General features: G+C 53.9%; 1 protein-coding gene across 5 annotated transcripts; it reads right to left on the bottom strand.

Moving 5' to 3' along the window:
• HDAC11 (histone deacetylase 11) lies at positions 1-26665 on the bottom strand. 5 transcript variants are annotated; one of them, XM_033210770.1, is made up of 10 exons: positions 26487-26665; positions 25429-25577; positions 23563-23663; positions 9703-9819; positions 8027-8069; positions 5635-5711; positions 4501-4563; positions 3417-3513; positions 2122-2300; positions 1-1926 (listed from the first exon to the last, which is right to left on the bottom strand). In XM_033210770.1, coding segments are annotated over exons 1-10 (1044 nt in total). In that variant the 5' UTR covers positions 26489-26665; the 3' UTR covers positions 1-1710. The 5 variants fall into 5 exon arrangements, with proteins under 5 accessions (XP_033066661.1, XP_033066663.1, XP_033066662.1 ...); XM_033210772.1 differs by having other exon boundaries at positions 26370-26492; XM_033210771.1 differs by lacking the exon at positions 26487-26665 and adding an exon at positions 25804-26363.
• Positions 26666-27124: the final 459 nt, after the last annotated feature.

Raw genomic sequence — 27124 nt, 5'->3', positions numbered from 1 at the left:
TGGAATAACACACTAGCATTTATTGAGCAGCTACCCATGTCAGGCCTTGCACTACAAGAACTTTCCATTTTCATTTCCTTCCACCCCCAGAAGGTTGGGATTCTTCGCCTCCAGCACACACAGCAGCCTGGGCCAATCAAGCCTCTAGGGTTCTCTAGGAACAGAAGCTCAACAGTGACAAACCGTGTCTGTGGCTGAGCCCCAGAATTCGCTGGCCTGAGTTGGGTGTGAACGGATGTTAGGTGCCTCGAGTCAGCGACAGAGACCAACAGCAAGGGTAGGGATCTCAGAGTGCATTGTTAGAGCCTCGGGGTCTGGTCCAGGAGGCCAGCGTTGTTGACAATTTGTGATCTTGGAACCCTTCCCCTGCAGCAGAGGGAGCATGAGGGAGGGCGGGAGACAGTGGGAGCACCCCCTCACTGTGATGAACATAAGTCCCATAGGGGGCTGATGGAGCAGGGACATCTCAGCGGACCCACTTTCCCTCCCCAGCCCCTGATGTGGTCAGGGCCACAGCTGCTGGCTAGTAGGGGTGGATGTTCCTCCGCCCACTTCCTGGAGGCCCCTGAATGTCCCCATGAGTAGGGCTGAGGAACAGGCCAGAGACCTGGCCCACCTGGGGGCCCTGGGCACGGACAGGGATCGGGGCCCAGGCACTTTGGTGAGGCCAGTGGAGGCCACAGTCCCACCCAGGGCCCTGCCCTGGCTACCTATGCTCACAACCCCCAGGCCGGATAGTGATCCTCACTGCCCTCTCTCCGGGAAACCCTGCCCCACCTCACCAGTACCTGGGTCCCTCCCTGGGCCTGGGTTCCTACAGGACCTGGCTTGGCCACCAGCCTGCATCTCTGATTTCCACCTGTGAGCCTGGCCTGCTCATGTCTCCCACCCTTCTTCTGCCCCCTCCCCACCTGGGTCAGCAGCCCCCTGGAGACAACAGGGCTGAGGTCTGTCCGTGACCTAAGAATTCCTCCCCTAAAACCTGCCCCTTGCACTGAACAGGCAAGACTACTGCTAAGGCAGTGATCCGGGGCTGCAGGCCTTCCCACCTTCACCCCCACAGAAGGGCCTGGGAAGGCAGGTCCAGACCTTGCTTTATTGAGGGGGAACTCCAGATGAGGGAACCCACCTGTACCCCTTCCTGACCGCCCCTCACATCCAGGCCCAGGGTTTCCACCTGCTGCCTAGGAACCAGGTCCACCTGGAGGCCTAGCTGCAGCACCTCCCGGGCCATCCACACCAGCACCCATAGCTCTTCAGCTCTGGGGCAAAGAGGGCAGCAAATCCCACGACCAAGGGGAGGGAGGGAGGCCAGTCAGGATGGAGGTGGAAGCTTCCTCACTCTGACCTGGGTCTGCCATTCTCAAAACCAGAACACCCCAAGCCCAGGGCCCTTGCTGTGCCTGGGACCTCGCCTGTCCTCTCCGATTCTCAGTGAACTGCCTGCCTCCCTCGACCCATGGACCCGTGACTCCGTGTGGGTCCCCCTGGGACACAGGCTCTGCCTTCCGCCCCCACCCATAGAGGCCTGGAGCCCCTCTGGCTTCCAGCAGGGAAAAGTGGAGGAAGGGCCAGCTCTAGGCCCCGGCCAGGAATGGCCCTGCCCCTCCATGCTCACTGAAGGCTGCCTCCACCACCCCATGAGGTTAGAAAACAAAAAGCACTAAGGGGCGGATAGGTGGGGCCAAGTGACAGGCGGGGCAGCGAGGGTCAGGGCACTGCAGGGGGAAGCAGCGGTGTGTCTGAGTTCTGTGCTGAGACACTGGGTGACTCAGGCCCAATGAGCCCCAGGCCAAACAGATTAAGGATGGAGTCAGCAATGATGCGGGCTGTGCGCTTCTGGTACCCGCCTGAGGTCACCATAAGGATGGGCACCTGGCGGCCACGGACCATCCGGAACACCAGCTCATCCCGCTTCACAATGCCCTGTTGGGGGAAGAGGAGGGTGACTCAGGCAGGCCAGACCCCCATGGTGTCAGGAAGTCCTGCTACAGGGCCAGCCCTGCTCCAAACTGCTGTTGCTTCAGCCCATCTCCTCCCTGACATGAGGCCGACCACCTTTCCTGCTGCTGCTGAGTCCACAGAGCAGACCCTCCCACAGCCCCCAGAGTCAGGACGTACCGCTGGGCTGATGGACAGCCCCCCAAGGCGGTCCCCCTCGAGGATGTCGGTGCCTGCATTGTACACCACCACGTCGGGCAGGTGCTCCTGGAGGGATTTCTCGATGTTCCTCTCCACCTTATCCAGGTATTCATCATCCTCTGTGCCCCACTCCAGCTCCACCTTCCGCCTGATGGCCTCTGGGAGGGAGACATGGATGGCCTCAATTTATAGAGAAGGGAAACTGAGGCTCAGGACAAGGCTGTGGACACCAGGCAAGACCGGAAACGGGTCTGTTGGATTCAGCACTGCTCGGTCTCATTCCACCCAAAACTAAGCTGAAAAGAGCACCAAGAGCTGCAAAAAGGGGGACTCAAAGGAGAGAAGGGGCACTGAAGCGGAGACACTGCCTTGGGCTGTGGAGATCTGTGTAGGCAATGTAAGATTTCACTGCCTCCTCCCGGCCTTAGCTACACATGTGGACGCCCTGCCCTGCCCTTAAGCCGAGGCTCAGCACATGTGAGCTTCTGTTCAGAAACTGGTTCCTTGGGCCATAGCTGCTGACTTATGCACACCAGACTCACCGCAACTGGTGCAAAAATGTCCCCTACCTGTGGAGGTGGCAGCCCTGTCTTCAAATCTCATCTGAGAGTCTCTGCCTTTTCATTGATGAGTTTAATGCATTTTCATTTTAACAGTTATATGTGAATTTCTTTCTTTCTTTTCTTTTTGAGATGGAGTTTCGCTCTTGTTGCCCAGGCTGGAGTGCAATGGCGCGATCTCGGCTCACCACAACCTCCGCCTCCCAGGTTCAAGCGATTCTCCTGTCTCTGCCTCCTGAGTAGCTGGAATGACAGGCATGCGCCACCACGCCTGGCTAATTTTGTATTTTTAGTAGAGATGGGGTTTCTCCATGTTGGTCAGGTTGGCCTCAAACTCCTGACCTCAGGTAATCTGCCCGTCTCGGCCTCCCAAAATGCTGGGATTATAGGCATGAGCCACCGTGCCTGGCCTATGTGAATTTATTTCTTATTTCATATTTTCAAATTTATCCTATTCTTCTTTTTTTTCTTTCATCCTTTCTGGTTTTTTTGCCAGGCAAATGCATGTTTATTGGACAGGGTTATGTGATCTTGGGTGGGTCGAGTGACTTCTCCAGGTCTTGGTTTCCTCATCTGTAAAATGGAAAGGATCACCTCATAGGGATGCTATGAACCACCGCAGTGGCTTCTGCAGGGCCAGCAGGCAGAAGACACTCAGGAGAGAGCCTCACCCACAAGGACACACTCAAGACGAGGGTAGGGGCAGCAGCTTACGCTTGGCAAAGCGGTCCCCGGGGTAGATGTGGCGGTTGTAGACATCCATGATGTACACACGCTTGTCGCCCATGAAGTCTCGCTCATGCCCATTGCCCTGTGGGGAGGTCACAGTAGCCGCTCTCAGGCAGGTGCCCTAGGCAAGGCTGGGGCTCCGCCACCCCCCCGCCCCACCTCAGGAAACTCATTTGCCAGGGCAGCACGGCCTGCTCTCGGGGGCAGCAGGTCTCATGGCTGTTAAGGAGCAGAGCTGGGATTCAACCTTAAAACCAGGCCCCGGCACCTTCTAGCAAGCCAGCCCTCTTAGGTTCCCCAGCAAGCCCAGCCCACCTTGAGCAAGCCCAGCCCTCTTAGGTTCCCTATCACGGAAGAAATTCGGCTCTGCCACCCTCTCAAGTCTGTGGTGGGACTGGTTGGGATCAGGGATGTGAAAAGCAAACTATAAAGGACTGTCAACATGTGACCTGGCTTAGGAGTTCAGGGTCACAAGAACCCAAGGCAGCTCCCCAACTAGCACAAAGCCACAGCAGTAGCAGTACGGGAGGTGCCTTCCGGAGCCCACCGGGTACCCTTCCTGTCTGACCAGAGGCACTGGCCTCATTAGCGGTCCTGAGGAGGGGGTAACCCTCTGCTTTGATGCTTTACTCCCTAGGCGCCGAGTTCTTAAATGGCGACCCCAGGTGCCTGAGCCAAGCCACGAGTGTGGGCATCCACCTGAGGGGCAGGTCGCCAGTGCTCAGCAGCTCTGGGCAGAGGGCAGTGCCCCAAATTATTCATAAGCAATGGGGACCCACAGCAGAGCTCTGCACACAAGAGCAGTCCCATCAGAGTGGGCTTCAGGAAGAGCCTCATGCTCATGTGGGGGCAGTTAGGAGGAGGGAGGGAGGACCCTCGGGAGCAATGGGGAGGACCTACTGTCCTGGACAGAGCGACAAAGACAGACCCTGCATTTGTAGCCCGCGAGACAGAAGATAGAAGCCGTGAGAGCTGTGGGGACATGAGGAAGAGACTCTCCTGGCCCAGGGAGATTCTGGAACTGGGGGTGGCAGGTCCCCCAAGAGTCCAGCCCCTGCAGAGCACTCACCTGATGGGCATCAAGATCAATGATGGTAGCCCTGGAGATGCCCTCCACACGCTCAAACAGAAACTGCCAGGGAGGAGAGGGTAGATGTGAGGACCTGGGGAGGCCAGAGGACCCAGCCCTACAGCAACTCCCTGGCGAGGGGCAGGGCGGGGGGCCTAATGCTTGTGGGTATCAGGCCACCCAGCAAAGATGTCACTTGCCAGGGAGAGCTGTGCAGCACCAGCTGTGGGGCTCCATGTGTGCATGCAGGAGGTGGTCAGGGAAGGCTCCCTGGAGGAGGGAGCATGTCCTGTACCCTGAAGGGTCATAGGTCAGGAGGTAAATGGGTCACTCAGGCCCTGCATTTTCCCAGATTCCCTAGGAAATGTATAGGGGTTAAGGAGAGAATCCCCACAGCCCTGGGACTTCATTCCCCAACCTCTGCCTCATCCTACAAGGCCAAGTCCTAAATGCCCCCTCTTCCAGGAAGCCTCCATTCCCTCCTCCCCAGGAAGGTCTCCTGTGCTTCCTCCTTCTTCTAATGGCCTGCCTCCCCCATCAGTCTATGTGCCCCATGAAAGCAGGGACACATAGGAATAGGTCAGCCTGTTCCTGATGCCCAGCACGAGGCCAGGCACAGAGTGGCAGGGGAGTTGTGGGGCCCCACAGATCAGAGACCAGCACCAGTTCTGCCCCTGCTAGCTGCATGTCCTCACCTCTGTGGGCCCCGTCTGTCTGCAAGGATTCAGGGAGTAAGTCCTGGAGCACAGCGCAGGTTGGAGTATGCAGAAGTGCCAGCTGCTATCAGCACCATCATCCTTTCCACTCCCTACCCCCTTTGCCAGCCATGCCCTTCTTCCTACAACTTAATATGTGGCTATACAGCAGATCCTGGCCCTGTCTAGTCCCCTGGCTCTGTGGGAGGCTGGAATAACTCCCTTCCACCACAGGCAACCCTTCTAAGCAACATGGAAGAAGAGCAAGTGTCAGATCTGGATTCGGTTCCAGCCTGGCTGAGCAATCCAGACAAGCCCCCTCCCTGCTCCAGCATAGGCCCCTTGTCTATAATTCAGGGTGAGCACAGTTCATTTGGAGCTGTGGGGAGGATTCCAGGAGGGCTCTTGGAGGCGAGACCCCACATGCTCATAGACACACCTTGATGGCGAGTGTGATGTCCGCATAGGCACAGAAGCCCCCGCCACGGTCGCTGGAGCAGTGGTGGAAGCCACCCCCTGCAGAAGGGCAGAGAGCGGTGCTGCTCAGGGCCAGGCTCCCAGGCTCAGTCCAGGAGCTCCTCCAGCCCTTCACCTCCCCCAGCATCCTCCCTGCTCAGCTCTCAGGGACCGGCACCTCGGACTCTGGGTGGGCAAACTGAGCTGAGTGCCAGGGCATGTCACCATCCCCAGGCCAGAAGGCAGCCACATCTTCAGGGTGTCCCCAGCAAGTCCCCAGTGCCACTCACACCCCCAAGCAACAGAGAGCTCATCATTCCTGAGGCAGAAAGCTGCTTCTTGTCCCCACCAAGCTGGGCCTGCCTCCATGTGGCTCCCCAAACCAGGAAGGAGTGGTGGCATGGGGGCCATGCGGATTCTGCCAGTGGCCAAAGCGGATGGTCAGAAAGGGCACCCTCTGCTGGTCATGACTGCCTACAACCACAAGGAGGGCCCTAGAGCCCGGGATCCATTACCCCTCAACCCTGAGACACAGTCTCAGAGTCCCAGGACCCACAGAGACCCCTTCCCCTGCAGTCCCTGGGATAGCCTGAATTGCAGGGGCCCTCTGAAGTTGAGCCCAACAACTGCTCCATCAGACAGTGTGCAGCTGGCCCCATGGATACCAGGAACTTGCCTCTCCCACCCCCCAGGAGGCTATTGTTGGCTCATAATGATGAGACGACAGCCACAGTGAACACCTGACTGAGCACTGAGCTTGCTGAAGATTCCCTCCAGCCCTACAAGGGGCATTAGTATCACCATCCCCATTTTACAGATGAGGAGACTGAGCCACAGAGGAGGTCAGCAACTTGCCCAGGGTCACACAGTCAGGTAATGGCAGAACCAGGATCAAACCTAGGGTGGATCGGGATCCAGGCTCTTAACCTCTACCAGGCAGTAACACCTGCCATGGGGAGGGCCATCCGGGCCCTCCTGGGAACCCTGCTGTAGACATGCAGGGCACAAATCACTCCCATATCTGACATGGGATCCTTGTCTAAGGAGGTCCCCGGCTGGCTCCCCAGCCCCGCCTTTGCACACTTTCAGTGGCAGGGAGCTTCCTCCCTTCCAGAGAGCCTGTGCCATCCCTGGGCAGCTCAGCATGGTCTGAAGCCTGCCTTGTGTCTTCCCTGAAGGACTCCACCTGTGTCCTGGGGCCCAGGACAGCCCACAGAGGCTTGGTCATGTTGGGTTGAGTACAGCAGAGTACCATAACATCACCACTATGCCAGACCTAATGCTAACCAAGCCCCTAGAGAGTGGGGCTCCCCCTAACTGTGCAGTGGCCCAGGGTGGCCTCTCCCTTGCAGAGTTCACAGCCAAAGGCTGAGGGACCCTGCTTTAGGGCTCTACACAAGCCAGTAGGCATCTCTCCATGTCCATTTCCTCATCAGTGAGACAAGCCTGACAATTATGCCCAGCTCAAATAAGAGTCTGGGTGAAGGCCGGGCATGGTGGCTCATGCCTGTAATCTCAGCACTTTGGAAGGTCAAGGCAGGCATATCACCCAAGGTCAAGAGTTCAAGACCCAGCCTGACCAACATGGAGAAATCCCATCTCTACTAAAAATATAAAATTAGCCGGGCGTGGTGGTGCATGCCTGTAATCTCAGCTACTCAGGAGGCTGAGGCAGAAGAATTGCTTGAACCTGGGAGGCGGAGGTTGCGGTGGGCTGAGATCATGCCATTGCTCTCCAATCTGGACAACAAGAGCAAAATTCCATCTCAAAAAAAAAAAAGAGTCTGGTGAAAAAGAGCTTTCCAAATGTCAAGTGCTGTGCCTACAGGAGGGACAATGACAGGGACAAGGGAGAATCGCGTGCAGCCCTCCCATGAGCCAATCTTGTGGGAGAGTCAAGGGGGCTAGGGAGCATGGGCCCTCCAGACCCTTGAGAAGGTGGTGGTATTGACCCTGGGTGTGCTCACCCAACCCAACATGACCAAGCCTCTGTGGGCTGTCTTGGGCCCCAGGACACAGGTGGAGTCCTTCAGGGAAGACACAAGGCAGGCTTCAGACCATGCTGAGCTGCCCAGGGATGGCACAGGCTCTCTGGAAGGGAGGAAGCTCCCTGCCACTGGAAGTGTGCAAACACAGGGCTGGGGAGCCAGCCGGGGACCTCCTTAGACAAGGATCCCACGTCAGATGGAGGCACTGGTCAGTCTCTCCCAGGTACTAGGAGGCTACATATCAACCTCCAGGCCACTTGACTAGGGAACACCAGAGCTTCTGAATTCACAGCTGCCACCTCCAGGATCCTCCTGCCCTCCTCCAGCCCCCTTTCAGGCCAGTTCCACCAATGGCTGGACATTTCTGAGGACATTCCCAGCACTCACCCACGTTGATGGCCCAGCCTCGCTCCACGGCCAGCTTCCCCGCCTTTGGAGACAAGCAGAGGGTGAGTGGGCACAGGCAGTGCATCTTCCACTCATTCATTCACTGATTCATGCACTCATTCCATAAACACTGCTTCTAGCCAGCCCTGGGGGAAGGATGAGCTGAGCTACAAGGTAGGGGTTTAGAAGGAACTCCCTAACCCAAGCAACAGTCCAGGAAGTAAGTGCCATGTTGGCTGGCATATGAGATGTACAGTGCATAAGCACCTTTGCAATTGTGCAAGGAAACTGGAAAACATAAAAGTACTTATCATCCATCACATATGAGCTGACAATAATTTTGACGTGGCTTTCAAAGGGAAAACAGGCAAAGTTTTGCTCATAGAAATATAGTAGACTGGGCCAGGCACAGTGGCTCACGCCTGTAATCCCAGCACTTTGGCAGGCCAAGGCAGGTGAATCACTTGAGGTCAGGAGTTCAAGACCAGCCTGGCCAACATGGTGAAACCCTGTCTCTACTAAAAATACAAAAATTAGCCAGGCGGGTTGGTGTGTGCCTGTAATTCCAGCTACTTGGGAGGCTGAAGCAGGAGAATCACTTGAACCCACGAGGCAGAGGTTGCAGTGAGCCAAGATCACACCACTGCACTCCAGCCTGGGGGACAGAGCAGGACTCTGTCTCAAAAAAACAAGCAAAAGAAGAAATATAGTAGACTGAATACTGAAATCTTCTAGGAAATCATAGTTTTGGGGATGGGCAGTAATATTCTACTAAGCTAAAAAAAAGTACAAATTTACAAAGATAACAGAACTGTAGGGAATCAGTAGGTAGTGATCCAGGGCTGGGTTAGATCCTCATACATTTGCATGTGAAACATTCCTCTATCTGCAAATAACTAGGCAGTCTGTGGCACATTTTTTAAAAAAACCACACACACAATGTAAAACCTAATTTTGCTGCAGGGATTTTTTGTTGCCACACCCACGGTGGGGGAGAGGTGGAGCCTTATTCATCACTGAAGCCATGGAGGATCAGTTCTCCATCTTAATTTTGGGTGCATTAGGGCTGGGCGTGGTGGCTCAAAGCCTGTAATCCCAGTACTTTGGGAGGCCAAGGCGAGTGGATCATTTGAGGTCAGGAGTTCGAGACCAGCCTGGCCAACATGGTGAAACCCTATCTCTACTAAAAATACAAAAATTAGCTGGGCATGGTGGTGCACACCTGTAGTCCCAGCTACTCAGGAGCCTGAGGCAAGAGAATCGCTTGAACCTAGGAGGCAGGGGTTGCAGTGATCCGAGATCATGCCACTGCACTCCAGCCTGGGCAACAGAGCGAGACTCTACTCAAAAAAAATAAAAAATTGGCGGGGGGAGGGGGGTGTGCATTAGAGCCATAGTGCTAGAGTATCCGCTTTGGTGGGTGGAGAGATATATTTTATACTAGCAATTACGGTAACCAATAGGAGGTCACAGGAGAAGGAATGATGAGAATTCTAATGTCCCAAGATGTGGAAAAAAGCCTTTTGGAGAAAGGGTCATTGTTGCCGAGCCTTGAGGAATATTTAGGATTCTGTTCAACTACTAAGTGGGAGGAGGGCATTCCAGGGCAAAGGAAGTGAGAAGGACCATGCGCTATGGGAGCCCCCAGCCCGGCCATGCCCCCCCACCCCACCTACCATTATGGTTCCTCCTGTCTGGGTCCGAAGGGGCCTCAGCACCTTCCTCTGCACAAGGAAGTTGGGGAGGAAGATAACAGGGGGGATTTCTGTGATGGTAGCAACAGCAAAGGACCACTGCGGAAAAAGACAGGGGCTGTTGGCCTCCGCTGCCCCACCCCGAGGCAACCCGTGAGAAATCAGATCCCCAGGAAATGCCTTCAGGACAGTTTCCAGGTGCCCTTGGATGAACTCTCTGGTCAAGCACACTTCCTTTGGTAGAAATGAGAGCCAGAGCCACAACTCTACCAGGCTCCTGACAAGCTCTGGGCTCAGTAAAGAACAGTTTGCACAATGCGTTTCTTTTTTTTTTTGAGACGGAGTCTCACTCTGTCACCGGGACTGGAGTGCAGTGGCCGGATCTCAGCTCACTGCAAGCTCCGCCTCCCGGGTTTACGCCATTCTCCTGCCTCAGCCTCCGGAGTAGCTGGGACTACAGGCGCCCGCCACCTCGCCCGGCTAGATTTTTGTATTTTTTAGTAGAGATGGGGGTTCACTGTGTTAGCCAAGGTGGTCTCGATCTCCTGACCTCGTGATCCGCCCGTCTCGGCCTCCCAAAGTGCTGGGATTACAGGCTTGAGCCACCGCGCCCCGCACAATGCGTTTCTTAAAGCTAGTCGGCCAGGGTTCCTCAGTGTTCTGAGGCCCTTGGCTGCCCTCTTGTGCCCAGAACAGGAGCTGCAGAGGGCTCCAAGTCAGCAGCGCAGGCTGCTGCTTTGGGATAACAAATTGGTCTAGACCATCCACTGTACAGAAGGGGACACTGAGGCCCAGGCAGTGAGAATCTTCCCAAGGCCACACAATGAGTCACTGACAGAGCTGGGATGGGAGCCCTGGCCTCTTGCTCCCTCGCACTGCATTGCCTCTTCGTCCATTGGGAATCAGACCTTCCTGGCAAAAGGGATGCACTACCCTCATCTCCAGCTGCTGGGGCTGGGGGGTCTAGGGTACCTGAAAGGTATCAGCACTAAGATCAGGTCAGAGTGTGCCCTGTGACCTCCAAGTCCACCAGGTAAACATCCCTGGCACTGGCTGCCCACTTGCACCCAAACCCCAAGCCATCTCCTGGCTGAAAATGCATCCCTGCTCCCCATCCACGCGAGGCAGAGACACTCACTTTGTAAATATTTACTAAGTGTCTGCTAGGTGCTCCAGGTGGGCACTGGCGGACCCATTCTCATGCCAGGACACTTGCAGGCACTTATTTGCAGTGTGATGAGTGTGGTGATGAGGAGGAGAACTGGGTGGGGGATATTAGAGAGGCTTTCTGGAGGCGGTGGCATCTGTGGGAGGTGAAGAGCGAATAGGAGTTATCCAGGTGCAGAGGTCAAGGGAAAACGGTAACTGGGCAGAGAAGTGAGTCCATGATCCAGAGAAGGTGGGTGCAGCTGGAACAGGGCAGGCTGAGCTTATCACACAGGGCCTGGTCTGCTAGCACAGGCTCACACATTGTTGTCAGAGTAGTAGGGAGCCATAGATGGTGCTGTCTCAAGCTGCTCTAGCTGCAGCAAGGAGAACCAATTAGGGGAACAAGGATAGAGAAGCAGCAGCCCCAGGGAGGAAGTGTGAGATAAGAAGGGTCTGGGGTGGTAAGAGGGGCAGGTGTTAGCCGGCAGCATGTGGGGACAAGGGGTGGAGGGCTCAGGTGTCGAGTCTGGGGCCAGTGAGAGTAATGGCACTCAGAGGTGAACCTGAAGCAGGGTACAGAGATGGCACTAGGTTCTGCTCTCCATGGGCCAAGTCAGCCAGGTGAGACAGCTGAGGTTTAAGTGAGACTGGAGCTCAGAACAGGGGTAGGAGAGTGGGAGGTGAAGGGCTGGATTGGGACTGCAGGATTCTCACGCTGAAGGGCAAGGCCCAGACAGAGAACCCCTGGGGACAATCAAGGGCTTCCCTGGGACAGGGTGAGGCTTGGAAAGACCTGAGGTGCAGTGCTCAGGAGGCCAGGTGGAGAGAGGGTGACTGGAAGGAGCAGGTGGAGGGAGGCACCAAAGCTGCAGAGACAGTCCATGAGAGGAAAGTGGGAAGTGTGGCCATTGCGTTCACCAACCAGGAGGAGGAGTTTTAGGATGAGAGAAATATGAGCATGTTCAATGACGGAGAGCAGGCAGCAGGGAAGGAGAGGGTGGCTAGGGATGGGGTGTGATGGCAGAGTGGGGACAAACCTCAGAGGGCCAGGAGGTGCTGTAGGCAGGCCGCTTGGGGCCGGACAAGAGGCAGGACACACCCTAGGTCAGGCCCCAGCGGGGGCCTCATGGTTTAGGCCCTGGCCACCAGGGGAGACCTCCTGTCATGGTCCTAGGGATGCCAGGCACCAGGCTGCTGGGGAATGCCCATGGCCACCGGCCTAGGCCGGTAAGGGCAGCTGAAGGCAGGGGAAGCTGGCATCACTCTGTTACTCTGGTAGAGAAGCCAGTGAGCAGGGTCCCACTCGTGGTCGGGAAGGAGAGGTGCCCATGGGGCACCACTTCCACAAGCCCAGGCCCTCTGGCTGTAACATGGAGGTATCACAGGGCCTGGGAAGGGGTGAGAGTGTAAGCTGGGACCAGCACAGCTGGACAGTTACAGGACACACCCATGAGTGTGTGTATGTATGTGCATGTGTGTTGTGTATACGTGTGTGCACAGGTATGTCCGTGTGTGTGTGGGCATGCATGTGTGATGCGGGACAGACCCAGAGAAGGAAGGTCCCTGCCTGAGGTCATCAGCTCCTCTTGTTCACCACACTCATCCCACTGCCCAGCACGGGTCCCACATGTGGCCGACGTGGAATCACGGTTTTCCATGAATGAGCTGCTGAAGGAGCACATGGAGTCACAGCCTCCCTCCCTCCCTGGGAAGCCAGCAGGGGACAGAGACTGGAAGACAATGCAGCCGAGAGCCCAGCATGGACACCAACCACGAGAAAGGCATTCTCTCATGTGCTCCACAGCCACGGGTCTCGCACAGCACTCCTCGAGAAGGCTTCCACTGGCAAGTCTTTTGGGAAGCACCAGCTTATGCCACCTGCCTCCTGGAGATTCGCAGCGCACCCTAGCAAGCTAAAGGCTCTGAGAAGTTCTGCGGCAAATAATCCATTCTAACTTTGCTCCCCCAAGATGTCAGGAAGTCTGCTTGCCCTCTTTGCTTTTTAAGTCACACACACTAACCTTCTGCAAAACTGCAGTGGTATGGGACACACTTGAGAACCTCAAAGAGGTTCCTTAGTATCCTCCACAGACTGGGCCTGACCTGGTCCAGGGGCCAGGTGCAGCCACCCAGGAGCATGCGTGGGACTTGGCCAGCGGGACCAGCCCCCACAGGAAAAAGTATTTGTGTTTGCTGTGCCAACATTCCTGGGAGATGAGCCCCTCGGCAGAGCAGCAGGCTTCGGGCAGTGAAGAGGAGGCTGGCACTTGGGCCTTCTCCTGGTGCAGCAGTGGTTTCTGCACAAGGCAGTGATGTGGTTACCAACACCCTAGACCAGCACCATCCAATCCACTGGCTGCCAACCACAGGTGGCTACTTACGAATGATTGTAAATTCATCAACATTTTTAAAATTCAAGTTTTGTTCCTCAGTTACACTCTCCATATTTCAAGAGCCATGTGCGGCCAGTGGCGACTGGACTGCACAGAGCAGGCCTGAGCATTTCCATCATTGCAGAAGGTTCCACAGGGCAGCATCGCTCTAGGAAAAACCACCCATCAGTGGCCAAGGTGAGAAATAAACAGAGCGGACGGGGTGGATTAGTGGCGGGGCCCTGGGTGAGAGGAGGAGAGGGAAGAGGGCCTGGGCTAGAGCAGGCTCTGTATGGTCAGAGGAGGTGGCAGGTAGGAGGAGCTCAGGGCACCACCAGGTGACATCTGGAGATTCACTTTCTGACCAACACTTCTAGGAATAGCCCTGGAGGGAGCTGGGGATGGGGTGGGTGGGGGGTGCAGCACTGCTGATAGATACCTTATCTGGGACGTGCAGCAGGCTGCAGTGGGACTGCCCAGATCTGCCAGCAGGTCAGGCTCCCTGATAGTCTCGCCCTGGGCAAGGGCACTGTGGGTGAGGCTAGGACTGGTGTGGACAGGCTCAGAAGTTCCCCAGAGTCAAACCGGTCCAAGTCTGGGTTCTGCCACTATGTGAATTTAGACTTCACTTCTCTGTGCCTCTGTCTCATCTATAAAACAAAGCTTTGGATGAGGACTTAGAGGTGGAAACCAGTCAGAGAGGCCTGTCCTCGCCATTTAATCTAAATTGCCCCCACCCAGCCAGGTTTGGTGGCTTACGCCTATAATCCCAGCACTTTGGGAGGCTGAGGCAGGTGGATCACTTGAGGTCCAGAGTTCATGACCAGCCTGGCCAACATGGTGAAATCTGGTCTCCATTAAAAACACAAAAATTAGCCGGGCATGGTGGTGGTTGCCTGTAATCCCAACTACTCAGGAGGCTCAGGCAGGAGAATCGCTTGAACTGGGGGGCGGAGGTTGCAGTGAGACGAGATCGCGCCACTGCACTCCAGCCTGGGTGACAGAGTGAAACTCTGTCTCAATAACATAACATAACGTAACATACCCCACCCAGGGCCCCCTGGAGCCCACACCTTGGCTTTGTCTTCCCGGATAGCACTTTTCCCCGAGGCTACAGACTGTCCTGATTAGTATCTATCTCCCTCAAAAGGATGCCAGCTCCAGGAGGACAGCACGTGTCTGCTTACTGCTGTGCAGACAGTGCTGAGGCTACGCCTGGCACACAGTAGGTGCTGGCCATGCATGCCATTGATTCCCTTTTCTGGCTGGTGCACCAGAGCCCCTCTCCTGACGGAGGCCACCTCACCTGCACCATCCCGGGAAAGCCATGACTGACAGGGGGCTATAAGAGCCAGGCCACATGCTTCTGGGCAGGGCAACCCTGTGGTGACATTCACACCCCAGAGCTCTCCGTGGAATCAAGCTGAGGCCACACCTACAAACCCACATCTGCACCTAGCTGCTCACTCTGCCCGCTCCACACTGCCTGTGCCTCTTGCAGATTTCATCTGAAATCACCTGCACCATCTCAGACTCTGCTTCCAGGGGTGTGATTCTCAGACCAGCAGCATCATAGCACTTGAGAATGTGTTAGAAATGCAGATTCCCAGTCTCTACCCAAGACAACCTGGATCAGAAACTCTGGGAGGGGCCCAGCCGTCTTCTGGAACAAGCCCTCCCGGTGTTTCAGATACTTGCTTGGGTTTGAGAGCCACCATTCTAGGGGATCCGACCTAAGGCAGCGCTGGGTGAATGAGCACACTACGTGAGCATGGGAGGTCTGCCCCAGACTGATGCCACCACCCGCCAAAGGGCATGGCCTGCATGTGGCCAGCTGTCAGGGCCCCCATAACACGTCAGCCTCTGAGGGACCCCACAGAGAGCAGGACATGACTGGGCTGGCCACACCTCTGGTACCTACTGCCCCATCTACGCAGCTCCACAGGCCTCCACCTTCCAGACACATGGTTTCCTCAGGCGGACCCCCTACCCTCAGAGGTACAAACCAAGAACTGCGCTCAGAGAAGAGCTAGGCTGCAACCCTTCTAGGGCCCCCACTGTTTGCTTTAGGTGGGTCCTTTCTACCAGTAGAAGGGGAGCAAAAGCAGAGAAGGGGAAAACACGATCTCTCAGTTGATGCACAAAAAGCCTTTGACAAAATTCAACAGCCTTTTGTGATAAAATCACTCAACAAACTAGGAACAGAAGGGAACTCCCTCAACATGATAAAAGGCATTAAAAAATGTAACCCCGCAGCTGACATTATATTCAACCGTAAAAGATTGAAAGATCAGGAATAAGACAAGGATGCCTGTTCCACTACTGCTATTTAACACAGCACTGGAAGTTCTGATCAGAGGAATTAGGCAAGAAAAAGTAATAAAAGCCATCCAGATTGGAAAGGAAGCTACCTCTCTTCACAGACAGTATGATGTTACATATAGAAGATCCTAAAGAATACACACACACACACACACACACACACACACACACAACTATTAAAGCTAAGAAACAGGCCAGGCACAGTGGCTCATGCCTGTAATACCAGCACTTTGGGAGGCTGAGGTGGGCGGATCACGAGGTCAAGAGATCAAGACCATCCTGGACAACATGGTGAAACCCCATCTCTACTAAAAGTACAAAAATTAGCTGGGCGTGGTGGCGTGCACCTGCAGTCCCAGCTACTCGGGAGGCTGAGGCAGGAGAATCGCTTGAACTGGGAAGGTGGAGGTTGCAGTGAGCCGAGATCATGCCACTGCACTCCAGCCTGGTGACAGAGTGAGACTCCATCTAAAAAAAAAAAGCTAAGAAACAAATTCAGCAAAGTTGTAGGATACAAGATCAACACACAAAAATCAGTTGTATATCCTAGCAATGAACAATCTTAAAAGGAAATGGAAACAATTTCATTTATAATAACATCAAAAAGAATAAAATGCATGGGAATAGATTTAACCAAGAGGTGCAAGATTCGTCCATTGAAAGCTACAAAACATTGCTGAAAAAAATTAAAGACATACATAAATGGAAAGACATCCCATGTTCACGGATTGAAAGACTGATTACTGTTAAGATGGCAAAACTCCCCAAAGCAATTTACTCAATGCAATTCCTGTCAAAACCCCAATGGCCTTTTTTGCAAAAAAATGGAAGTTGATGCTATAATTCACATGGAATCTCAAGGGACCTCAAATGGCCAAAACCATCCTGAAAAAGAATAAAGTTGGCCAGGCACAGTGGCTCATGCCTGTAATCCCAGCACTTTGGGAGGCAGAGGCAGAGGCGGACAGATCACGAGGTTAGGAGTTCGAGACCAGGTTAGGAGTTCGAGACCAGCCTGACCAACATGGTGAAACCTCATCTCTACAAAAATAGAAAAATTAGCTGGGCGTGGTGCCGGGTGCCTGTAATCCCACTACTCAGGAGGCCGAGGCAGGAGAATCACTTGAAACCAGAAGGTGGAGGTTGCAGTGAGCCGAGATCGCACCATTGCACTCCAGCATAGGTGACAAAGTGAGACTCCATCTCAAGAAAGAAAAGAAAAGAAAAGAAAAGAAAGAAAAGAAAGAAAGAAAGAAAGAAGCCTCACAATTACAAATTTCAAAATTTGCTCCAAAGCCACAATAACCACAGTAAGCCACAGTAAGAATACCAAAATAGTGTGGTATTGAACAGACATATAGATCAAATGAATAGAATTGGCTGGGCACAGTGGCTCACACATGCCTGTAATCCCAGTACTGTGAGAGGCTGAGGTGAGCAGATCACTTGAGGTCAGGAATTCAGGACCAGCCTAGCCAACATGGTGAAACTCCGTCTCTACCAAGAAACACAAAATTAGCCAGGCATGGTGGCACACACCTGTAGTCCCAGCTACCTGGGAGGCTGAGATGGGAGAATCGCTTGAACCCAGGAGATGGAGGTTGCAGTGAGCCGAGATGGAGCCACTGCACTCCAGCCTGGGCTGTCGAAAGAGTGCAACCCTTTCTTAAACAAACAAACCAAAAAAATGAATAGAATTGAGAGTCGTCCAGAAATAAATCCATACATCTATGGCCGGTTGATTTTCTACAAAGGTACCAAGACCATTCAATGGGGGAAAAGCAGCCTAACAAATGGTGCTGGGAGAACTAGATATCTGAGTATAAAACAATGAAGTTGGACTCGCCTCACACATATACAAAAATTAACTTAAAATTTATCAAGGCCTAAATATAAGTGAAAACTATAAAACTCTTAGAAGAAAACACATGGGGTAAACCTTCATGACCTTGGGTTTGGCAATGGATTCTTAGATATGACACCAAAAGAAAAGGAATAAAAGAAAAACAAAGATAAATTGGACTTCGGCAAAATTAAAATTTTTTGTGCATCAAAGACATTATCAAAAAAACCCACAGAATGGGAGGAGTTTTTATAAATTAAATAATATCCAGAATATATAAAGAACCCTACAACTCAACGAAAAGACAAGCCAATTTTAAAAATGGGCAAAGGACTTGAATAAACATTTCTCCAAATGAGATATACAAATAGCCAACCAGCACATGAAAAGATCCTCAGTGTTAATTAGCCATTAGGGAAATACAAATTAAAACCATGAGATACCACTACACATCCAGTAAGATGGCCACACTGGGGAAAAAAAACAAAACAGAACAAACAAAAAAAAAAGACACCAGAAAATAACAAGCATTGAAAAGGATGTAGAGAGACTGGGACCCTGGCACATTACTGGTGGAAATGGTGCAGCCCCTGTGGAGATCACCTTGGCGGTTCTTCAGAAAATTAAACAGAATTACCATGTGACCCAGTAATTCTACTCCTAGGTGTATACCCCAAATAACGGAAAACAGGTATTCTAATAAATACTCGTATGCACATGTCCACAGCAACACTACTCACAATAGCCAAAAGGCCTATAAACTAATGAAGGGATAAACAAAATGTAGTGTTTTACAATGGAGTATCATTCAGCTGTGAAAAGGAATGAAGTACTGATACATGCTACAACACAACACAGATGAACCTTGAAAATGCTGTGCTTAGTGAGATAAGCCAGACACAAAAGGTCACATACTGTATGATTCCATTTATATGAAATATCCAGGAGAGGCAAATCCATAGAGAGAATGCAGGTGAGTGATCACCAAGGGGACTTGGGGGAATAAATGGGGAGCAACTGTTTAAAGGACACAGCATTTCCTTTTGGAGTGATGAAAATGTTTGGGACTAGAGATGATGGTTGCACCACTTTGTGAATGGTCTAAACACCACTGAACTGTACACTTTAAAGTGGTTAACAGCTAATTTTATTATGTAAATTTTACCACAATTTAAAAAAAAACATTTTTTTTTTTTTTTTTTAAAGGAGAGAGGAGCCCCTCTCAGGGAAGAAGAAGAGAAAGAGAGTTGGAGACCAAGAGGAGCTCATTCCCCTAGAGACTCTCCAGGGTCCCTCCAGGTGCTCCATGGAGCTATGGTCTGTGTTGCCTCTTCACACTGTACTGGAACTCATGGGAGACAGTTCTGCCCTGGGATCTTTGCACTTGCTGTTCCTTCTGCTTGGAATGCCCTTCCCCGAATGACCACATCACCCACTACCTCACTCCCTTCCCGTCTGATTACATGTCACCTGTGATCACGGTAGTAAGCCCTTTCCTGACACTGGTTTAAAACTGCCACCCTCTCACCAGCTCTCCCCACCCTCTTTCCTGCTGTCCCTTCCTTTCTTCACGACGCTCAGCACCATCTAACATATTATCTCATTACTTAATTATTACATGTATTATCTGACTCTCTCACCTAAATGCCAGCTCCGCCAGGAAAGGGATCTTGTCTGTTGCTCCATCCCATCCCCGCAGCACCTAGATCACAGAGGGGTGCCCTCTGAGCACTTGCTGGATCCATGTGTCCTGAGCACCGTCCAGTGCAGAGTGCACAGGGGCAAGATGTCAGATGCTGCCCAGCACTAACTCGCACTCCATGGCAAACGGTCACCCAAGAATCAACCAAAGGCAAGAGCCCAGTGCTCGGGTGCTGGGGAGCTCAACTGCCACCCTCAGAGGGGCCAACCCTGGACCTTGCACACAGTAGGAGCTTGATAAACATGGGTTTCCCTGAATTGACATCTTGCAAACATCAAGCTCCTGCTTCTCCTTCAGTGCCCTGTTTATTAAGTATCAAAGGCCACACCAGCACAGTCAGGCATGAGCCCTAGGCAGGGGATGGGGGCAGAATAGGATGAGGCAGGGGAGAGGGTGGATGTTACACAGTACCCACAGAATGACCAGGGAAAAGCAGCCTGAGAAACCTGCAGGACTCTCCAGGGTACTCTCTGGATGCCCACAGCAGAGGAAGGAGAAAAGAAACATCGCAGACATCTGCGGGGAGGTGGGAGATGTTCCTGAGCTGCAGCCCTAGCTGCCAGATGATGTCTGAAATGGGCTTGGGTCCCACCTGGGCAGCAAGGGCATGTCACACCATATCACCCTCCTGCTAAAACCCTCTTGTGACTGTCCAAGGTCCCTGGAACAAAATGTACACTCCTCCCACGGCCTGCAAGACTTATGTAGCCTGGGGCTCTGGCCTCCCTGACTGCGCCATGTACGAGTACAGTGTTTTATTCCCTTCCATCCAGCCTCCCAAGCATTCTTCTCCCCTTTGGGAGATCAAGTCCCCTCCACCCTCCAGGCCTGGGATTCTGAAACATTCTTCCTTCAAAGCTATACACGAGGGCCAGGAGTGGTGGCTTACACCTATAATCCCAGCACTCGGTGAGGCCGAGGCAGATGGATTGCTTGAGGTCAGGAGTTCAAGACCAGCCTGGCCAACATGGTAAAACTCCATCTCTACTAAAAATGCAAAAATTAGCTATGTGTGGTGGCAGGTGCCTGTAATCCTAGCTACTTGGGAGGCTGAGGTAGGAGAATCACTTGAAGCAGGAGGCAGAGGTTGCTGTGAGCCAAGATCGCACCACTGTACTCCAGCCTGGGCGACAAAGTGAGATTCAGTCTCAAAAAAAAAAAAAAAAAAAAAAAACCTCTACATGAGTATCACCTGCTCCTTTGTTTTAGTCTCAACTCAAACATTACCTCCTCTGGGAGACCCTCCCTGACCACCCAATTACCCTCTATTTTTCACTTTCTTCATGGCCCTTGGTGCTCTCTGAAATGCTCTTGGGTGGTTGCTTCCTTAATTTTAATCTTCCCCAACTCAAACGCAAATCCATGGGGACAGGGAGCCTTGCTGTCTTATACTCTCTGTACTCAGCACACGGTTGGCATTCAATACAGACGTGTTGAATGACTACTTCTTCATCTTTTTTTTTTTTTTTTTTTTGAGGCGGAGCTTTGCTCTTGTTGCCCAAGCTGGAGTGCAGTGGTGCAATCTCGGCTCACTGTCTCCCAGGTTCAAGCGATTCTCCTGCCTCGGCCTCCCGAGCAGCTGGGATTACAGGCATGTGCTACCATGCCTGGCTAATTCTGTATTTTTAGTAGAGACAGGGTTTCTCCATGTTGGTCAGACTGATCGCCAACTCCCGACCTCAGGTGGATCTGCCCACCTCGGCCTCCCAAAGTGCTGGGATTATAGGCGTGAGTCACCGCACCTGGCCTACTTCTTCATCTTAATAGGTGCTGTAGAAACCATTATGTTTCTCCTTTTGTTCTGGCTGCCAGGGAGCTCCAAGCCAAATATGCAGCTGGATCACCATCTTGGTTAACTTTTTCAGTGGACATATCTGAATTCTCCTCCTACCCTCGACCTCAGTTTTCTACTGGGACTCTACCTGTTAATACTTTTATTGTTTTATTTTAAGAGACAGTCTCACTCTGTCATACCAGCTGGAGTGCAGTGGTGTAATCATAGCTCACTATAGCTTCAAACTCCTGGGCTCAAGGTCTCCTGCCTCAGGCTCCCAAGTAGCTAGGACTACAAGTGCATGCCACTACACCCAGCTATTTTGTATTATTATATATATCACATAGTAAGCTGCTTTCAGGATTTTGGGGGACCAAGGCCAGGCATGCAGCCTGCCCTACACAGTTCCCCTGAAGGCCCCTCAAATGGGTGGGGCCCTGGAGCCTAGGCCCCCACCCCCAGCCTGATTCACTCATACCCTGGCCCCATTCTGTTTTGGTTTCTCCCTGCCCCAGCTGAGCGCCTCCTGTCCCTGCCTTCCCCTCACCCATGGGACTTTGGCAGGCATGTCCTCCTGGCCCAGCCCTAGGCTGCGGACTGTGACCACGCATGCCTGGGCCCCAGGAAACCAGGGCAGCCAAGCACTGGGCTTCCTGCCAAGGCCTCACACCCCTCTCTCTCCTAGAAGCCAGGTTTCAACCTCTTCCTGGTAATCTTTCATGCGCTCACACTGTCGTGGCCCTATCTAGAATTCTCACAGCTCAGGCTGGGGTTGGAGAGCAGGGAGGCAGCAGCCCTGACTGGGAACCTCGAAGACTGGACTGGATGACTGTCCAGGGGTCTCCCCTAGGCCCGGCCAACTTCCCAGGTGACCTTGAGCCAGCACAGTCTCTTTCTGGACCAAGGCTTTTCCACCTGTGGAGGAGTGGGGCCTGCTGGCCTCAGGAATCCACTGTGGCTCTGAGTCTAAGGTGATCCCAGCCAGGGAGCCTGGAGGTCGGGGCTCCCACACTCTTGGGGCAGATAACCTGAGGCATCCCTGACCGCAGGGCAGGCTGGCAGCACCACATTCCAATGCAAGCCCCTGCCCCAACCTCCCCTCTGTTCCCACAAAGAGCACTCAACTGAATGCCTCAGCCCTCAGAACTTCAGCCACTAACGGGAGCTGTGTCCTCCCCTGGGAAGAGGTCACAAGCAGGCAGTTAGTGTGCCCAGTTCAGTCTACAGGTGGGCTTTTACAATCTTATCATGAGTGCCACATTAAGAAATCAGGGCCGGGCGGATCACGAGGTCAGGAGATCGAGACCATCTTGGCTAACACAGTGAAACCCCGTCTCTACTAAAAAATACAAAAAACTAGCCGGGCGAGGTGGCAGGCGCCTGTAGTCCCAGCTATTCGGGAGGCTGAGGCAGGAGAATGGCGTGAACCCGGGAGGCGGAGCTTGCAGTGAGCTGAGATCCGGCCACTGCACTCCAGCCTGGGCGACAGAGCCAGACTCTGTCTCAAAAAAAATAAAATAAAAAAATAAAAAAAAAAAAAAAAAAGAAATCAGGGCCGGGTGTGGTGGCTCACACCTGTAATTCCAGCTACTCGAGAGGCTGAGGCAGGAAAATCATTTGAACCCAGGAGGCAGAGGTTACAGTGAGCTGAGATTGTGCCACTGCACTCCAGACTGGGCAACAAGAGTGAGACTCTGTCTCAAAAAAAAAAAAAAATCAGGAAATGTCAGTTAATAATCTGGATTCCTGGCTTCTCTTTGAAGACCAGGTGCTCTGGCCATGCCGGGTCCACAGTGGAGCTCAGTAGCAGCCCCTTGCGAAGGGGCAGGAGTTCTCCAGTTCACCCCAGACTCTACCACCGGCCCTCCCACTTGTTTCTGTTCTCTGCTGAGCTCTGAGGGTTTCAAATTAGTTTTTAGACAAACAATTTTCAACAAATCTTTAGCAGAGGTACTTACATCAGAGTCTTAAACTTCAGCCCAAAATAAAAAATCGGGTGGGTGCAGTGGTTCACGCCTGTAATCCTGGCACTTTGGGAAGCCAAGGTGGGCAGATCACCTGAGGTCAGGAGTTCAAGACCAGCCCGGCCAACATGGCAAAACCATGTCTCTAATAAAATACAAAAAAATTAGCCAGGCGTGGTGGCACGCGCCTGTAATCCCAGCTACTCACTCAGGAGGGTGAGCAGGAGAACTGCTTGAACCCGGGAGGCGGAGGAGCCGAGATCACATCACTGCATTCCAGCCTGGGCGACACAGTGAGACTCCATTTCAAAAACAAAAACAAAAACAAAAAATAAATGAACAAACAAACAAAATAGGCCAAAGTGAAAGAGCTATGGTTGGAGGAGAACAGGGGCTGGGGTCTCTGAGGCCTGTCGACAGAGCACAGCTTGAAAGTCATAATGTAGAAGCCTAAAATCCTATGAAGGTTTTCATATGCCCTGGAGAAGGGGAGGTCACCACCCTCAGAGTGGCCTGGCCCAAACTGAGGTCTGCCTTTTTATGACCTCTCTCCTCTTGGGGACCATAGACTCCCATGTTCCCCAAACACTAGGGACATGAATGGGTGCCCTGTGGGACTGTGCTTCCCCAGGCTGAGCTGCCTCCTGCCTCTGGCAACTCCTGGCCAGCAGCCCCCTGCCCCAGGCCCGCAGCCCCCCAGGTCCGACATCCTGTACCTTGAGCTCATTAAGATAGCGCCTCGTGTGCACCACCAGCAGGTCCTCCTCCGAGGCCTCCCGCGCCTCCACCAGCATGCTGTCAGACAGAAGCTTCTCTTCTGAAACCACAGAGGGAGCACCCTGCTTCCCCACTGACCTCAAGGCCAGGGCCAGCCCCAGACCCTCCCACAGGCTGCAGACTTGGCCTGTGGCAGCCCCTGCCCCAGGGGTAGGTGGGCACTGCTGGCTTCTGGGCCTTCTGAGAAGGGGCAGCCTCCACAGCCATTGCTGACAGTGGCCAGTCCCTCTGGCCAGGGAGCATTGAACATTGTACACACGGCGATCCCCATGTTTCCCAAACCACTAATAGTCACAAGGAGGGCTCAGGTGTGCCAGACAACCTTCAGGAGCAGGTGGCACAAGGGTTGGGGATGTTGACCCTCAGAGGGAGAAAAACTCTTCTTAGGAATTCTCCCTCCACCTTTTTTTCCCTTTTCTTTTTAATTCCTTTAAAGAGACAGGGTCTTGGCTAGGTGTGGGGGCTCACGCCTGTAATCCCAGCACTTTGGGAGGTTGAGGCAGGTGGATTGCTTAAGCCCAGGAGTTCAAGACCAGCCTAGACAACATAGTGAGACCTCATGTTACAAAATATCAAAAACTGAGGGAGGAGGATCACTTAAGCCAGGGAGGTTGAGGCGGCAATGAGCCTTGATGCCACCACTGCACTCCAGCCTGGGTGATGGGAGTGAGACCCTGTCTCAATAAATAAATAAATAAATGTGAGACAAGGTCTTGCTCTGTAGCCCAGGCTGGAGTGCAGTGGCACAACCATAGCTCACTGCAACCTCGAACTTCTGGGCTCAAGTGATCCTCCTGCCTCAGCATTTCAAGTAGCTAGGACTATAGGAGAATACCACCACCCCCAGCTAAGCTTTTTTATTTTTATTTTGTAGAGACAGGGTCTTGCTATGTTGTCCAAGCTTGTCTCAAACTCCTGGTCTCAAGTGATCCCCTAGCCTTGGCCTCCCAGAGTGCTGGGATTACAGGCATGAGCCACTGCGCCCGGCCTCCCTCTACCTTGTGATGATATCACAGGAGGCTCAGTGAGGCATGGCCTCGCAACACCTGCCTGTGCTTTGCTCATCTTCCGTTCAAACCACCAATCAGTCTCACAGCCTGCAGGCAATAGTAACCAGCCTGGATTAAATTATACTGTTGTTTTCATTCCATTTATTTTTTTTACCATGACCTATTTATGGCAAGTGAAACTGCCTTTTCCCATGATGACATAATGTTTCCTTTTAAAACAAGTTTAAGTGAATCTCCCAGCTAAATCAGGCCCCTTGATTACAAACCACAGTTTAAACGATGTGCTCTTTGAAGCATCATTTTGCTCAGGGGGATGAGCCCTAAAGGTGGGGCGCCTGGAGCTCTGAATTCCAAACCCAACTCTGCCTCTTAGTCACTGTGTGACTGTGTGCATGTTTCCTAATCTTTCTGGCCCCACTTTCCCCCATCTGTAATCAAGGGAAGTGCAGTGGAGGTGCTCTACCTCCTGACTCTCTGAATCTTAGGGAATGGACTCCTCCAAGCTTCACCTTCCCTGTGCCCATCAGCAATCAGCTGCCTTTCCACTAGGCCTCTTGGGCAGAGGCGGGACTTAGGTCCACAGCATGGGGAGCTAGGGAGAGTCTGAGCCAGGGACATCATATCATGCTTAGGAGTCTGTGTTCAAAAAATCCTTTTGGGCGGAAGCATGGTTGGAAGGCAGTCCGAGGGCTGAAACTGAAGATGGGAGAGCCTGAGGTTTATGTTGGGGATGAGGATGGAGAGGACAGGTGGGTTAGAGGAAGCAGATGATAGTCCAAGGGGGGCCTTCCATACCTTTTAGGAAATTGATCACTTTGCCCCATTTTCCGGCATCAAAGGGATGCAGCTTCTCCAGGCCCATGAAGGTGATGTTGTAGCGCGGCGAGTACACGATTGGCCAGCGTGTCTCTGGCACATGCTGGTACAGCTGGGTTGTGTGTAGCCTACCGTGTGGAAAAGGACAGACGCACAGCTGGGACAGCCTCGGCAGAAAGCAGCTCCCTCCCGAGCCCGCCTGTACTGACCCACCAGCCTTTGCCCAGCACCACTAGCCCCTCAGCCACAGACAAGGGCCGCTCAACAACAGCTGCTTACACCGGTTGTCTTTCCCTGAACCCAATTCCAATCCGGTCCTCACAGCAGCCCTGGGGGTAGGCACCACAATCGCACCAGAGGCTCAGAGAGCAGACCAGGTGTGCCCAAGGTCGCAGTGCAGGTCTGTGGAGAAGCGGGCGTGCACTCAGGTGTGTCTGGCTGCAAGGCCTCCGCGCATCACCTCTGCACTGTAATAACTGCCCCCACAGCTGTGTGGCACAAGGCTTCGGCTGCAAAATGTGTGGCTGTTGTGAGGACTCAGAGAATGCAACTGAGGAGCTGAGCACAGCAAGCGCTCAGAAACGCAAATCGGGACCCAACCGGAGCCAGGGCGGGGGTGAGGGTTCCCCTGGCCCCGCTGCGCGGCTGACCCTTCCCATCACACCCTGGCAGTCGTCACTCAGAGAAAGAAATCCGCCCCCGTGGCTGCCTCCGTGGGGGCGTCCGCGCAGCCAGGGGGCTGGGCAGTGCAGACGTCAGACCCGCGCACGTCGCCCGACCGCTCCGGGTCTGGGCCCGGGCCCGCGGCCGGCGCGCGTCCCTCGGGACACCGAACAGGGGCGCGGGGCTGGTCTGGCGCGCCGAGAGGGCCTGGAAGTACCCGTCCCGAGCGTCCCTCACCCGCAAACCTAGGCCTTCACCCGGCGCTCCCGCCCGGCCGTCCCCGCCCTCACCCTAGCGCCCGCCCACCGGGACCCCTGGGAGCCCCCGGGGTTGGCCTGGGCGTCCCACCCCCGCCCTCACCCCCCGGCACTCACATCCCGAGGCCGGCCCTCCCAGCGCTGGCCGCGGCTCGGCGACCGGGCGGGGCGGGGCGGGGCGCGGGTGGGACCAGCCCAGGACACGCCCCCGGGCTTAGCGCGTCTTCTGGGGGCGGAGCTCTGGCCGACTTGGCCCGCCCCACCAGTATTGGCGTCACAGAGGGCCCGCCCGCCGGAAGGCCACCCCCAACGCCCATCAAGCCCGAGTCCCGCCTCCGTAGGCAAATACCCGGTGGAATCCCGCCTGGCTTGGAAGCTCCGCCCCATGGCGGGAGGGCCGCGCGGGTTTCACACCGGCGTCGCAGAAGGGGCGCGATCACCCTAGGTCCTGTTCCAGCGCTCCCCAAGCTGGGCAGAAACAGAGAGAGGCTGAGGGTTAGAAACGCTAGGTTCCCGGCAGACTGTGCCAGGGCTTCGCTGTGTGACCTTGCGCTGGCGTCCGCGCTCTCTGGGCCCTTGTTTCCGCGGGTTAAACGTAGGGCCGGGGGAGTTTCTCTGGCCCTGCCGCCTGTGACCTAAGGAGCGCCGTGACCTCTCCGACCCGAGCCCACCCCCGGCCCAGTCTGCAGGAGCTCCGGGACAAGCACTTCCGGCGAAGCATGTAGGCTCTCAGAGCCTGTGTTTCCCTCTGTAGA

Source organism: Trachypithecus francoisi, unplaced genomic scaffold, assembly GCF_009764315.1.
Source record: "Trachypithecus francoisi isolate TF-2019V2 unplaced genomic scaffold, Tfra_2.0 Lachesis_group0, whole genome shotgun sequence".
Classification (NCBI taxonomy): Eukaryota; Metazoa; Chordata; class Mammalia; order Primates; family Cercopithecidae; genus Trachypithecus; species Trachypithecus francoisi.
The sequence above is the reverse complement of the archived record's forward strand: the minus strand, read 5'-3'. Positions and strand labels throughout refer to the sequence as shown.